This window comes from Schistocerca serialis, chromosome 7 (assembly GCF_023864345.2).
Source record: "Schistocerca serialis cubense isolate TAMUIC-IGC-003099 chromosome 7, iqSchSeri2.2, whole genome shotgun sequence".
NCBI lineage: Eukaryota > Metazoa > Arthropoda > Insecta > Orthoptera > Acrididae > Schistocerca > Schistocerca serialis.
The window spans coordinates 46,314,973-46,329,954 of NC_064644.1; the positions used below are offsets into that span (position 1 = coordinate 46,314,973).

At 38.4% G+C, this 14,982-nt stretch overlaps 1 protein-coding gene across 1 annotated transcript in view; it reads right to left on the minus strand.

Annotated features, from left to right (window-relative positions):
* LOC126412209 (transient-receptor-potential-like protein) overlaps window positions 1-14,982 on the minus strand; it is a 219,084-nt gene that overhangs the window by 57,207 nt on the left and 146,895 nt on the right. Inside the window, exon 16 of the mRNA XM_050081692.1 lies at window positions 5,418-5,631. Within this exon, the coding sequence (XP_049937649.1) occupies window positions 5,418-5,631 (214 nt within the window). The remainder of the gene's footprint in view (window positions 1-5,417; window positions 5,632-14,982) is intronic.

The window sequence follows — 14,982 nt, forward strand, 5'->3', positions numbered from 1 at the left end:
AATAATAATAATGGACCAGAAAAGCAGAAGGTGTCATTTATGGTCTGTCAGTATAATTATCCTAACATTTGTGTGAAATTATTTGCGAAAACCATGGCAACCTAGAGTCAGGATGTCTAGATTAGGTGAACAAGCATCCATGCTTTTTACTGACCATACAACGAGAGCTTTTAACAGCCATTACTTACTTACTTCATGCGTATGTTAGTGTTGCTTTTGATGATAGTCTCAGACATGTTTTTCTGTCATAATTTTCATCTCTTGCTGTAGGAGACATCTTCAGATACTATGGGTCTAGGTGACAACATTGTATAATGTTCAATATCAACATCTATGCCCATCTTATGCAACTGCAATCACTGTGAAATGTGTGGCACAGGATACCTCGCATTGCACTGTGCATTATGGTTTCTTTGTAGTCCATTTCAGTATGAAGACAAAAATTGCTTAAATATCTCTTATGGTCCCTAACAGGATGTGGTATATTCCTATATTTCTCACTTATATCAGCTGTTGAAACTTCATAAGTTAGCTTTCACAGCGTATATGAAGTCTATCTTTGCATAGTAATTAAAGTATTTCAGCAGTTCTGTGACAGTCCATGTGAACCAAACAAATTTGTGTCCATTCCTGCTGCCCTTCTTTGCATACATTCTGTATTATCTGTTGTGTTTGGTATAGGTTCCACACTAGGAAGGATTGCATTTCCTTTGTAAACTTAGTGCATTTTCCCAGTTTCCTATCAGTGGACTGGTGTCTGCCAGTGGCTTCACTCACTATTGAACTTATGCAAACATTCTATTGCATGTCCCCACAAATTGCTTCACCAGTTATTTGTGTGAGTTGACTGACTCCATTTGTGACTCACTGATATTGTATTCATAAGCTACTGCATTTGTGTGTTTTGTGAAGTGCTGATATTTGCACCACTTTGACATTTTTGTGAAGTTCTGGCTGGATATTTGTGTCACATTTTAGATAATACTTCATTATAGATAACTGTATCATAAGAGAAAAGTTTGTGGTTACTATGAATAGTGGCTAACATTTCATTAATGTACTACATGAATGACAAGGGAACAAAGCTGATTACTTGGAGCATGCCCGAAGTTATTTGTACACCTGCCAGTGACACTTCATCCATGATTTTTTTTGTAAATTGTTATTTAATAGTCTTGTAATGTTCATAATCACACTCTAGGAATACACTACAACCAACTACATATTGTTGTGACAGGGATCATGAGGATAAGATAAGAATAATTACAGCGCTCACAGAGACATTCAGAAAATCATTCTTCCTGCACTTCATATGTGAATGGAACTGGAAGAAACCCTAATAACTCTTACAAATGGACATACCCAGAGCAACTGATTCTAAAAAACAATATCTTAATTATGATATAGTTTTTTTAAATGTACCAAGGTACCCCTTGCTCAAATCATAATTTCATCCTTCATGAAATCTACTGAATAGTAGTTTGTCTCCTACATAATCTGTTGCAACCTTATTTTTATAGTATCTAGCTTCATATGACGTATGTTTTTGCCTGTTGATTTATTATAAGGTTTCATCATCATATATTGTGAGGTCTGTGCATATAATTTCAATTGGCTTGTGGGAAGCATAAAATTCTCTTTGTTTATTGTGTTGAAAATCTGACAAAAATCATTCACCCCAATAATTTTTGTCTGCCATGTCCCCCCAATTGAAAAATCTTCAATCTAGTAACAAATTATACTTCATACCCCATATAACAGTACTTTTGATAAAAAGTATTGGTGTGTTACTGAGGCAAATGCTTTTTGGAAGTAAGAAATACTGCATCCATGTGGTTGCTTTGCTCCATGGATTTCACATGATCAGTATTTACTGGGTCCATGCTGGTTGGTGTGGAGGAGGTGACTGTGTTTAAGATACCTCATTATGTTTCTACAGTAGTTGAATGTCAGTAATATTGGACAGTAGATTTTGTTGATCCATTATGCTACCCTCACAGACAAGTGTGATCTGTGCTTTCTCCCAACCACTGAACATTTTCTTGTTTGAGAGTTCTATGGAATGTTATCATTGTTATTACTATTTCTGTATGAAAATTTATGGTTCAGAAATGGGCATCCCAGTTGCAAATCCTAATTGACTCTTGACATATTTCATTACTTCCTAGGGCGTTGTTCAGCTAAGCAATTTCTGCTCTTTTACAGCGTCTCTGACACTAATACAGACAAGTATCATTCAGTTTTGCAATGATTCAGTAATGGCACTGGGACAGTACTGGATCATCCTCCATAACGAGACATTGGAAAACAGAGTTCAGCACTTCTGCACTTTATTTGCTGCCCTCAGTTTCAGTTCTTGTGTCACATATGAGTATCTGGGCACTAATTTGCTACCACTAACAGCCTTACAATATTAGGAGAATTCATACAGTTTTTGTGAGAGGTGCTGGTTCTGCTATAATGGTTGTTAAAGACTTCATGCATTGACCTTTTGATAGCCAAACATCTTGTATTTAACATCTCTGTACACACACACACACACACACACACCACACACACACCACATGTAAAGCTTGGTTACATTTGAAAGTCAGTCTGGTGATCATATTGTGGGTCTTGAGTTTCTTGCCTAGTGCTATGAATACTCCACATCCATTTCCAATTAGCCTATTCTATTGATGAACTGTTACTTTTACTTCAAAAATCTAACTGTTGTCTATTACAGGTTTTTGTGATGTTTCTGTATCTAGTATTATATGAGCTCAATTGTTAATTAGTATTGGTTCAAACTATGGGACTTTGTACTGAATACTTAAGCAGTTAATCACTAGTGGTGCACCATTTCAGCTCTGGAAGCATTTGTTTTACGGGTTATATAAATACATTGGTGTTTGGTACAGCTATTAATATTTGGACTGGATGGAGAGTCACATAATCTAAAAAAGCTGTGTGTGTACCTAACACTCTGTTATCGACCTGGGACACAGCCTTGAAAGGTCTACATTATTTCCTGTAATGAGCTATTGTTAATGGCCCATGATTGTCTGTAAGCTTTGATTCAATTCCTTCTGACCTTCAAACGAGATTCTGATGTCTTGTGCTGCCCACATGGGCTGCCTGTCACTACTGGAATTGTGTTTTATGTGTGTCAGTGCTTTCATAAAATGTGATTCATGCATTGTATTAAGATCTGTGCTGTTTGTATTGTAATCCAGCTACCATTAATAGTCCATGTTTTCAATAAATGATCCTTCTGCAAGGGGTTAGTGATTAAAATTATTACACATCCATGTACACCACATTCCTATCTTTATAGCTCCCCGCATTGTTGTTAATGTCTGATGATACAACAGACCAGAGGTAACAGTTTCCGAATTAATTCTGTCAACTACAGGGATGTAAATGAATATGTGAGTTTGTGAGTTGTTTGCTTCCCTGTATCTTATTAAATGAAACACAACTGAAAGTAAATGAAATGATTAAAATAGATGTCTCTTTTGTTTCTTTTCTGTCGAATTCATTATAAAGTCGCCACATAGTAAAGTGTGAGGATTTTTAGTAGTAGTTGACATAGCTTCAGATGTGCTTGGGAAGCTCATTAAGTTAGAATGAGAGCTCTGTAAATCAGTTTCATTTGAAGATTTGTTTCCAATAAATTCAAACATCTTTTCACAGCACCTACCAGTCACTCACAACAAAATTTTGAAACATCCATCACTCTGAAGGGAATGCTGTATCCGGCATACATGGTTAACTTCTCACATCCACAAAGATATCAGGAGAATAAGTCTTGCGATCACTTAACTTAGAAGATGTTATTCTGAGAAACATGATACAGTAGATTTAGTACCTACTTCTAGTTCATTGACTTCATCCTGTAGGACACTAAGGTTTTAATAAAATAAAAAAATAAATGCAGTGTTAAACTGTTTGTTTTCCCTGTCACAGCAGAAAGAATTTTCTTTAATTACAGATATCTCCAGCAAGCAGAAATACCTGTTAACCCAATTCACCTTCTTCTCCTTCCACAGTGGAAACTTGACGACATGTGACTAATATCCCACGCATTACAACCTGAGGAACAAGTTCAACCAGCCTCTCCTTCCAACTCATATGACATCATGTATTTGGGCAAAAGAGAATTAACAAATGAACACAAATCAGTTACTTTGTCAATAACATTTGTAACATTCGTCAGTTAATTCACCACATGTTCCATGGCTGATTGTGCAGTCTAAATGAAAAGATTGCCAGACTCTCAGCTAATGAAGTCCAACTAGCAAAAATAAATATGATATGCCGAGAGTGCCATCACAACCTAAATCAAAACAGGGCTCCTGGAGTAGATGTCATTCCTTCAGAATTATTGTGATCTGTGGGAGAGCAAGCCTTGACAGAACTATTCCATCTGCTATATGAAACAGGCGAAATACCCTCAGATTTTTAAAGGAATGTAATAATTCCAACTCCAAAGAAGGCAGGTGCTGACAGATGAGAGTTTTGTCAGTCTATAAGCTTAGTAAATTACAGTTGTAAAGTACTGACTCAAATTATTTACAGAAGAATTGAAAAACTACTAAAAGCCTATTTCAGGGATGGTAAGTTTTGGTTTTGGAGAAATGTAGAAACATGCAAGGCAGTACTGACCATACGACTTATCTTAGAAGATAAACCTGAATAAAGGCAAAATTACATTTACAGATTTAGAGAACTCTTGTGAAAGTGTCTGAGATTAATTCTTCGACATTCTGAAGATAGGAGGGATAAAATACCAAAGAGTTATTCATAACATGTACAGAAACTAGACTGCAGTTATAAGAGGTGAAGGACACAAAAGAGAAGCAGTAGTTGCAGATGTAGTGAGACATGGTTGTAGCCTCTTCCTGATGTTATTTAATCTGTACATTGAGTAAGCAATAAAGGAAACCAAAGAGAAATGTAGAAGGGATTATATTTCCGGAGGAAGAAATAACTTTAAGGTTTGCCGATGACATTGTAATTTTGTCAGAAATAGCAAAAGATTTGGAAGATCAGTTGAATGGAACTGGTAGTGTCTTGGAAAAGGTTCTAAGATGAACACGAACAGAAGTAAAAGAAAGACATTAGAATGTAGCTGAATCAGTTGAAGTTAATACAATTGTATTAGGAAATATGACTCCAAAAGCAATCAGTCAGTTTTTCTATACAAGTAGCAAAATAATTCATGATAACCAAAGTAAAGAAGATATAAAATGTATGCTGGTCATCCTCTTTGTCATATATTGTTATTACTGCCTAAGTACTTCAGATATTGTCACAATCACATCTGTTATTTTTGAGTTCACTGAAGTAGCTACTGTTTGCTAGAAATCTTAATTTTATGGAATATAGTGCTATGTAAGAATGACAAAATATTTTGACTGATTTCTCATACTTACGATTGGCACACTCCTTGAACAACCTGTCCCCATTTATGGGAAGATGAATTGAGTACAGCTAATTTTGCAATACGTCGGAATCTTGCCAAAGAGTCTTCAGTCTCAGGTGGTGGTTCCATCAACTGATCTATTTCCTCCTCAGCTGCTACTGGTGCTACATGGAAATCTTTCATCAGACGCCTTTCCCACATACGCATCTTTTTCCCAAGAATTGCTGCAAACAGAAATTAAATAATATGGAAAATTATGATAGTTGCTTGCTCCTTCAGACTGTTTGTACTGACATGTCATCTGAAATTAAAGACATTAAATTTGAAAGTTTCATTTAAATGACTTAATTTGTTTATACAAAATTACGGGAAATTTTTATTGGTGTGAATTTTGAAACTTTGATTCCGATAGTGCTGTGAACACGTGCACCACCAAAGTAAACTATTAACTCATGAATGAGAAACAGACTGCAGGGTTGGATGAATAGGTCTGTAGCCCAAATAAAGTAGCCTGTAACATACAGGGAGACCAAAAAACAGTTAACATTTGAATTCAATAATTCAAGGAATAATGTAGGTAAAGAGTTAAAATTTGATACACATGCATAAAATACATGAGTTTTATTGAAACCAAAAAAGAGCACAAAATGACCAACAGATATGATAAAAAACAATAATCAGCATTTTTTAGCAAAGACAATGTTCTTTACAACATAACTCAACTTGTCCACCATCATTCATCAACTGTACCTGTAGACAAGGTACAATGTTGTGAACAGCACTGTACAAGATACCAGTATGTATGGTGTGAAATTGCTATCAGATGTTGTCTTTTAGCATCCCAATGAGGTTGTATGATCACAATAGACTTGCGATTTCAGGTAACCCCACAGCCTGATAATCAAACACATTGAGGTGTGGGGCCCAGGGAGGCCAAGCACGATGGAAGCGGTGGCTCAGCACGCGATCCTCACCAAATGATGCACGGAAGAGATCTTTCACGTATGTAGTAATATGGGGTGGAACACCATCCTGCATAAAAGTCATACCTTCCAGTACATGTTTATCAGCCAGGCTAGGGATGATGCAATTTTGTAACATGTGGTGTACCTCACACCTGTCATCCTGACAATTTAAAAAGCAGCACCCCACATTTCCTTAAAGAAAAATGGTCCAATCACAATTGATGTGGTAAAGTCACACCACACCATGACTTTCTTGTCATGCAACAGGATTTCCACGGCAAGTCTGGGATTTCTGTAGCCATTGTTCTGCAGTTGTGGGTGTTGACAAACCCTTGGGTTGTGAAATGGGCTTTGGGGATCCACAACACTTTAGACAACCCATGCCGCAAATTCTCTCGGTGTCACAAAATCCAGTTACACTGGATTTTGTACGTATAGCATGGGAGGACATGGCTTAGTCCTCTCCAAACAGTAGTGTGTGGAGTGTCGGTGTGACATATGACTTTAGGAGTGCTGACTTTACCATGTGGAAGTAAGCCCACTAACGTCTGCATTTCTTTGTGAACTGTCTGAGCTACAGTAGTTCTAGTACTTGGTCACCCACTACACAGGGCTGATCATCTAAATTACACTTGGCTCTTGAACTTCATGAAAAATTTTTTCACAGCAACACTTATTATAGAACCTTTACCTGTTCAACTATCCTTCTTCTGGTAGGTGGTTTGTAAAGCTGCAGTAGTGGATTCTCCATCTGATCGTACAACTTCACGTAAGTGCCATTGCTGGTAAAGTCATCTTTCAATGATTTCAGGTCCATCTGACTCACTCTTTCGCTACAGCTCATTTTATACAAAATTCTCATACGGCATCATTGATACATTGCTGTCCAGTGCCATCTGTTGGCCGGTTTTTGCACTCATTTTTGGTTTCAATAAAACCCCATGTCATTTCAGGCATGTGTGTCAAGTTTTTCCTCTCTGCCTATGTCTGCCTGCTTATCTGAGTCGTAACGTGCTTGCCTGCCATGCAGCAGGCCCGGGTTCAATACCACTTGGGTTTGAGATTTTCTCTGCTCATGGACTGGATGTTGTGCTGTCATCATCTCATCATCACCAACACGCAAGTCGCCGAATGCAGCATCAACTGAAATCGTAACCAACACACAAGTTGCCCAATGCAGCATCGACTGAAATAAGATTTTCAACTCGACGGCTCAACTTCCCTGGATTGGGTCTCCTGGCCATCAGTTCCACACGATCATTTCATTTTCTCTACAGACATTATTCTGTGCATTAGTGCATTTTCAAAAGTCAAAGGACTTTTGGGTGACAATGTATTATAGAAAAGCAGTTGCTTAACGTATCAGTAAGAAGTCTCAACACATGTATTTAATAAAAATGGCTGTAATTGGTATTTCCAGTGGAAATTCCACAGTAATTTACATTCTACTAATGCATCAATTAAAAAGCTACTTTAATATGCTTTGGATAAAATATTAGAAAGGTTTTGTCTAGGCTTTACCTGACCTGGACTAATGAAGTTCGTTTCAGGTTTTATCTTTTTTTGTGTGAAGTTTCGTCAGTTTTTTGTGTGATGCAGCAATGTTGTGGGTATATGAAATGCTGTAACAACAGTTTTAGTTGCCAATAGTAAGTAAATTACTTTCAGTTAGCTGCCAAATGGGATGAGGATGCAGTTGAGTTCTAATTTTATTTTTCTGAATTGTAAATCGACACAATCTCTTCATCTCTGTCCCTCTCCCTTCAAGCCTTCTGTCAGAAGAAGGAGCCAGTGGCTCCAAAACATTGAACATTTCCATATCATTTATACGTGTTTTCTCCTGCTGTTGCATGATGAATAGATTTTTTATCTACCCATATTATATAGCCACTTTGTTTGATTCCCCGCATGATAGGACGTCATTTGAGAATATTACATGTTGGGTTTCTCATAGTAAAATCACTGCTGAGTGCTCAAAGTCCACAAATAAATGCATACTCTGTGGGTTTCTGTTGTCCAAGTTTTTGGAATTGATGTTGATTGGAATGGAGTACGTCATTCTGTTCAAGACATCTACAGTCTGGAAGCCACCTTACAGTGTGTGTCATAGGGCGCTTCTGGTAACACAATATTTTCCTTCCTTTCCTTGTTCCAGTAGTGAATGGTGCCCAGGAAGATTGATTTTCAGTAAACCTCAATAGACTCTTCTCTGTCACTGGAGTTTGTTGAGCATCTCCACAATGCTCATGTGGCAACTTTATGGTTCCATGAGCAAATATGCCACCCTTTGATGGATCTTCCCTATCTCTTTTACTAATATAATTTGGTAAGGGTGCTAGACTGATGATTAATATTAAAAAATTGGTTGAACAAGTGTTTCATAAGTCATTTCTATGATGGATGAACTACATCGTCTCAATGAATATCAGCTTAGCATCTGCTTTCTCTGCAATTTTTTGTTATGTGAGCATTCAACTTTAGGTCACTCTTGATTGTTATTCCTGGGTATGATACAGGAACTGATGTTTCCAATGATTTGTTCTCGATGATGTAACCAAACAGCAGTGAGTTTCTTTGCCTATTTATAAACAGCATGTTACATTTATTTACATTTAGGACCCTAACCATCAGTGGAAGAAATGGAGAAGTCTCCTGTTGAAATTATTAGGGAATACATTCCAAGAGGATTTGGGTGGTATGTTACTTCCTCCCAAATACATTTTGTAATATGACCATGCCAAGAAAATCAGAAACATGTTTGCTCCTTAGAAGTTTAACAACAATCAGTCTTTTCATGTTCCATTTGCCTACAGAACATGGATGCCAATGTAACATGGAAGGGAGGAAAAGATAGTGGTGTTAGAATTATCCTCTGCTGCATTCACTGTAATGTGGCTTGTGGAGTAAAGATGTCAAGCAGAATTATGTCCTCCATGTCAACTGCCATTCCTTACACCAGTCGCCAGTCCCCTGCAGTTTCTCCTGTCTTTCACTACAGTCTTTTGGTGTAAATTCACTACAGACAAGAACAGTGGAGTATACTCAAAATTATTCTTATGTTTGTCAGTTTTGCTCTATTAAGAATGACGCAATGGATTTTATTTGCAAAGAAGTCCTGAATTCAGTCACGAGATTGATATGATACTTCATAACTTCTTGATTTGTTCACTAAATGACAGCACAGAACTATATCGAATATTTTCAAGAAGTCAAGTAAAACGTCATCAACTTGGGTTTCTTTACCTTTGGGATTCTGGATCTCACTTACAAATACTGCAAGCTGAGTTTTGGATATATCTGTTAGAAGAAAACATGTTTATTATAGAACAGATTTTTGTCCTCCTTAAAAATCGTTAATGCATGAGCCTAAAACTTTTTCCATAGTTCTACAACAGATTTACATCCCTGATAAAGGTCTACAATTATAGGCATCTATCTGGAACCCTTCTTGAAAGTGGGAATAGCATGCACTTTTTTTTCAATTTTAGGCACCCTTTGTTGCTCCAGTCATCTACGATAAAATACTGCTAGAAGGGAGCAAGTTCATTTGCATAACCTCTGTAGAATCTGTCAGGTATTTCATCTACTCCAGACACGTTGCAGTTGAATTTCTATTCTGCAATCACTTATCTGTATAACTATCATTCTGATGTTTGTGTAATGACTGAAAGGAGTAACAGTATTATGATGATCTGCATTGAAACAATTGTAGAAGAACACATTTTGTATTTCAGTCATCTCTCTGCCATCCACTGTTTTTGTGCCAGTATGATCATTGAGCATCTGAGTAAATATTTTTGGTCCACTTACTAACTTTATGTAAGACCAAAACTTGGTAGGTTTTTTTTTGTTTTTTTTTTTTTTTTTTTTTTTTTTTTTTTTTTTTTTTTTTTTTTGTAAAATTGGTTGACAAAATTTTACATTTGAGTTTGTAGAAACCTTCTCACAGTGCTTTTGTTAGACTTATTTTGGCTGCATTCAGTTAATGTCTGTCATCTAGGCTTTGACTTCTCTTAAATCTGTGACTAAACTCTCTTTGCATTTTTCTGACATGATTATTGAACAATGGTGGGTCTTCTCATATCGTTCCAATCCTGCTAGGCGTGCATTGGTCTAAGGTGAATTGTTCAGTACTTTTTATTTTTATTGATTTGTGCTGTACATCTTTGTTCTCAGAATGGAATAAAATGATATAGTCTACTCAGATACTCTGCAATTTGTATTTGCCACCTTTGCTAAGCAACAATATTTTGCTATCTTGGTTAATGTTCCTTGCACCATTATTAGTCATCAGTGCCATCATACCCTTATGATCACTGAAGTGCTCCTCTACTTTAATTAATAGGAGATGTTTGGGCCAGTTGGTTACTAGGAGGTCTAAGACATTGCCCTCATGAATATATTGTCTATCTCTTCTTTAAGTAATTTTCAGACAAGACATTCAGAGTAATCACATACAAATCCCTGTCTCTGGCTCCAATTTAAATCGCATGACTTTCCCATTCTAAAGTTGTAGTCTCACCCTATTACAGTAGCAAGAGTAGGAAACTTACAATCTTTTCCAAGTTCTCTCTGAAATGTTCTGTCACTTCAGACCAAGGGGGAGGCAGTCTACTACCATGTTTGATCCATCTTTGATCTTATGCTCACTTAAATCATTTCACATTTGGATCTGTAATAAACTAACTAGTTGTTACAGAGTTCCTTACTGCAATAAATACATTCCATGATTGGCATCTACTATATTCTTGTGATATATTTTAATATGAATTTAGGAGTTGATTACTATTCCCTTTCGAATTACTTTCTGTTCCTAATACTGTGTGGGCGTTATTACCTTTAGTAAACAGTTTTAATTCTGGGTCCTTTACGTTTGATGCCCCTGCAGTTTACTAGAAAGGGCAATCAAAAAGTTTCCATTTGAGGGCATTGCAGCAATGTATATACAACATAGTGTGACTCTGAAGTGGGTATATAAGCACTAACTTATAGGAAAGGGACTAGTGTGACATTCTTGTATGAGTGTTGAAACTTTAATAGTGGCAACTATTTATTTATAGCTCATACAAAATAGATAAGTGTTTCAAAGTTTTACTGGCCTCCAAAGTAGTTACCAGCATTGCATATAACCCATTGCCAGTGATGTGGAAGTCGTAGGATACTCCTAGCAGCGCCAGCTGTGTTGACAGTTTGAGCGGCGCGGTCTATTACCCGGCAAATTTGTAGCAGTTCTGAGGTGAAGGCCATGAAATGTTTCCTTTAGTTTAGAAATCGAGCTGAACTTACGAGGGCTTAATTCAGGTGAGTGCAGTAGGTGGTATAGCACGTAGCAGCCCGATCAGTCAAACAAATCAGTAACAGCTTCCACTGTACATGCTTGAGCATTGTCCTGCAAGATGATGGTCAGGTCCTGCGGAAAGTGTCATCACTTCTGTCTCTATGCTGGTTGTAGGTTGTGTTCCAAAAATGAACAGCATAGAGACAGAAGTGATAACACTTTCTGCAGCACCTGACCATCATTTTGCAGCACGTACAGTGCAAACTGTTACTTATTTGTTTGACTGATGGGGCTGCTATGTGCTATACCACCTGCTGCACTCCCCTGACTTAAGCCCTCACGAGTTCAACTCAGTTTCTGAACTGAAGGAAACATTTCAAGGCATTCACTTCAGAACTGCTACCAATACGTCAGGCAATAGACCGCACTGCTCAAACTGTCAACACAGCTGGCACTGCTAAGAGTATCCTATGACTTCCACATCGCTGGCAATGGGTTATACATAATGCTGGTGACTACTTTGAAGGTCAGTTAAACTTTGAAACACGTATCAATTTTTTATGAGTTGTAAGTAAATAGTTGCCACTATTAAAGTTCCATCCCTCGTATTTGTGACATGCAGTAAACGATGAAATGTAAATTATGGTGACATTATTACCAGATGCATCCAAACAGGACCAATGTGCTCTTATTGTTTTCTTGGTTGCCAAAGGACAAATACCAATGTGGAATGGACAAATACCGGTAGACACCCATCAGAGAATGAAGAACATGTATGGGGCAGCATGACTGTTATCCACTGTCTCTGCTATTCCATGCCTTCACCCTGGCCACTGTCTGCGCATTGAGATGGTTTCACAATCTCTCTCAGAAGGGAAGAGGAGAGGAGTTTCTGGCTGGTGCCTGATGTCCCAGTACACACATCACACGGCATTTTACTGTGGGTTGCCACTCTGCCGTATGCCTACACCTGATGCAGCTCCATTACTCTGCAACATCTGCTGTGGTAACAAGGGAGCTACAATCACCCAACTGGCATTATCTTTCTTCCATGAAACCAAATGACGCCAGTCACTTCCTGGTATCCATACTCCAGACTGCCTTTATAGCATCACTGCCTGCAGCTCTCCGGCATTCTGAAGCTGAGTACGTACCGACCGTGAATCCAAGTGACATTGACAAATCTCTTATACTGCACAGCTGGACCAGGACCACACCAGCTCAACCACCAAATGTTACCATGACCTATTTCAGCCTCGGAGAGTAAACTGTTTTGTTTACGATGTGATGTAAGATCTCTTAATGCTATACAGGTAGGAACATGTGGGCTTCCTAGATCATCGTAGCTGTGCACACCATTTTCTGGTGCTCTCTGACAATAGCTGAAACGAAATCTAACAGATTGTGGGCAAATATTCTGAATGGTGGTTGAAAAGTGTTACTTTCAAAATTAATTTCATTTTATGCAAGATGAATTATGTTATGTGTGCAAACGTGCTTCAAATTTCTTAAATCACAGAGCATTTGATTGCCATTTAAAGCTTCACACTTTGAGGGCCAGCCACATAGAAGAATTTTGAGTCCAGAAGACTATACATTTATGTAATTATTTAAAATTTTTCTGGTACATTTGTGTGATGTGTATTAAAGTGTAACACATGCAAGAAAGACCAACATTATGTGTGAAACCTTAGCTTTTTGTGTAGGTACACTACGTATATTAATTTAAATGATTAACTTTTCCTATTTGTGTATTCGCACTACTAAATAGTGATGTTGCTATTGGCTGACTACATCACATGTCCTATGATCTGAATATCTGCAATCATCGGCTGACAAGATCATGTGGCATGAGCTATGACTGGATTACTAAAGCGCATTGCAAACTCGATTTCAATGCTTTCAAAACTAATGTGCTGTGTTTGGTGGAATTCAAATATATATAATACAAAAGTATGCAGCAAATTGTAATAGGAAAATATGCAGTATACATATTGCTGCACTTCAAAGATCTTTCCAAAACACTTTTTTTTTGCTTGGTTTTGTTTTCTAAAGTGCCGGGAAGTTCTGTGCTGGTGTAGAAAACCTTAACCATTCAAAGGATTGATAAGTTTTATGGATCCAAGGGGAAGTATACTATCATTTAACACAGAAAAAGTGTATTTTTAATCAGGAAATCCAGGAAAAATCAGGAATCTTTTTCCTTATCCGTGTATACACCCTGTTTCTCTCACAGCTTTGTGGAACTATATTCAAAGAATGTAAATTTTTCTCATAGATCAGGACAATCTCTTACATTCTTTTTATGGAGAATATGTTTCTTGTTGTTCATGTTTTCTTGTTTGCTTTCTTGTAAAGATAAACTTCCATGGTTAAAGGCTACCTGGACACTTTCTTATTTTTTGTGTGTACCATTTCATCATGAAATAATTTAGTCAGCAATGAGGATAAATTTTTCATGCCACTTGCGTCCTCAGAGCTTTGTTCCTTCTTTCTGTGTTCAACCAGATAGCCCTTTTCTCTGTGCATTTGTGTGCATCCACGAGTTGGATGGCATTCTGTCAGTTGCTCTTTCCCCATGGCTTTTTCTGCACCAGAACTTCAGCTTCTGCAACTTGTCCAGTTGCAGGGTCAGCAGTTGCTTCATTTGAACTAGGGAATTGGTCATTTGCTCCCATGCTGCATGGGGGAGAAGCTCCTGCATGCTACATCTGGGACATCAAGGCTTCTGCTTCGTGATCGGCATTCCTGCACACCTCAGAGCTCCTCTGACGGTGCCTCGCCCATTCCGATGATCTCCTGGCACAGACTGCCTTGCGCACCTGCCACGTGTTGCCACACCACTAACCCCACTTCTGATTTTTGACATGGCCTTGGACTTTTGGCTGTCTTCCTGGCTGCACTGGACCTCTCATTTGGAATTGTACTCTCCAGTGCTGCTCTCCTGCCCTCCTCAGGCCCCACGGCCTGACCTCTGCCCACTTGGCCTCTCACATTCTCGCATCCTGTGCTACCCCCTCAGAATCGTCTGCTACAGCAGTCTGTGGCATGGTGCCATGGACCCTACAGCCCCGGCATCCACATCTCTTGTGTCCACAGCTCCAGTGTCTGCTGCTCCATTTCCTCCTGACTTTGCACCTCCAACCACAGCATTCCTATTCTTGCCCCCGACTGTGGCTCCTCTGCCCGCTACAGCACTTCCTGATGCGGCACCTACACCTGATGTGGCCTGGTTGCCTGACATGGCACCTCCATCCAACATGGCACTGCTGTCCGATGCAGTGCCCTCACCTGATGTGTTGCCCTTGTGCAATGTGGCACCTCCATGTGAC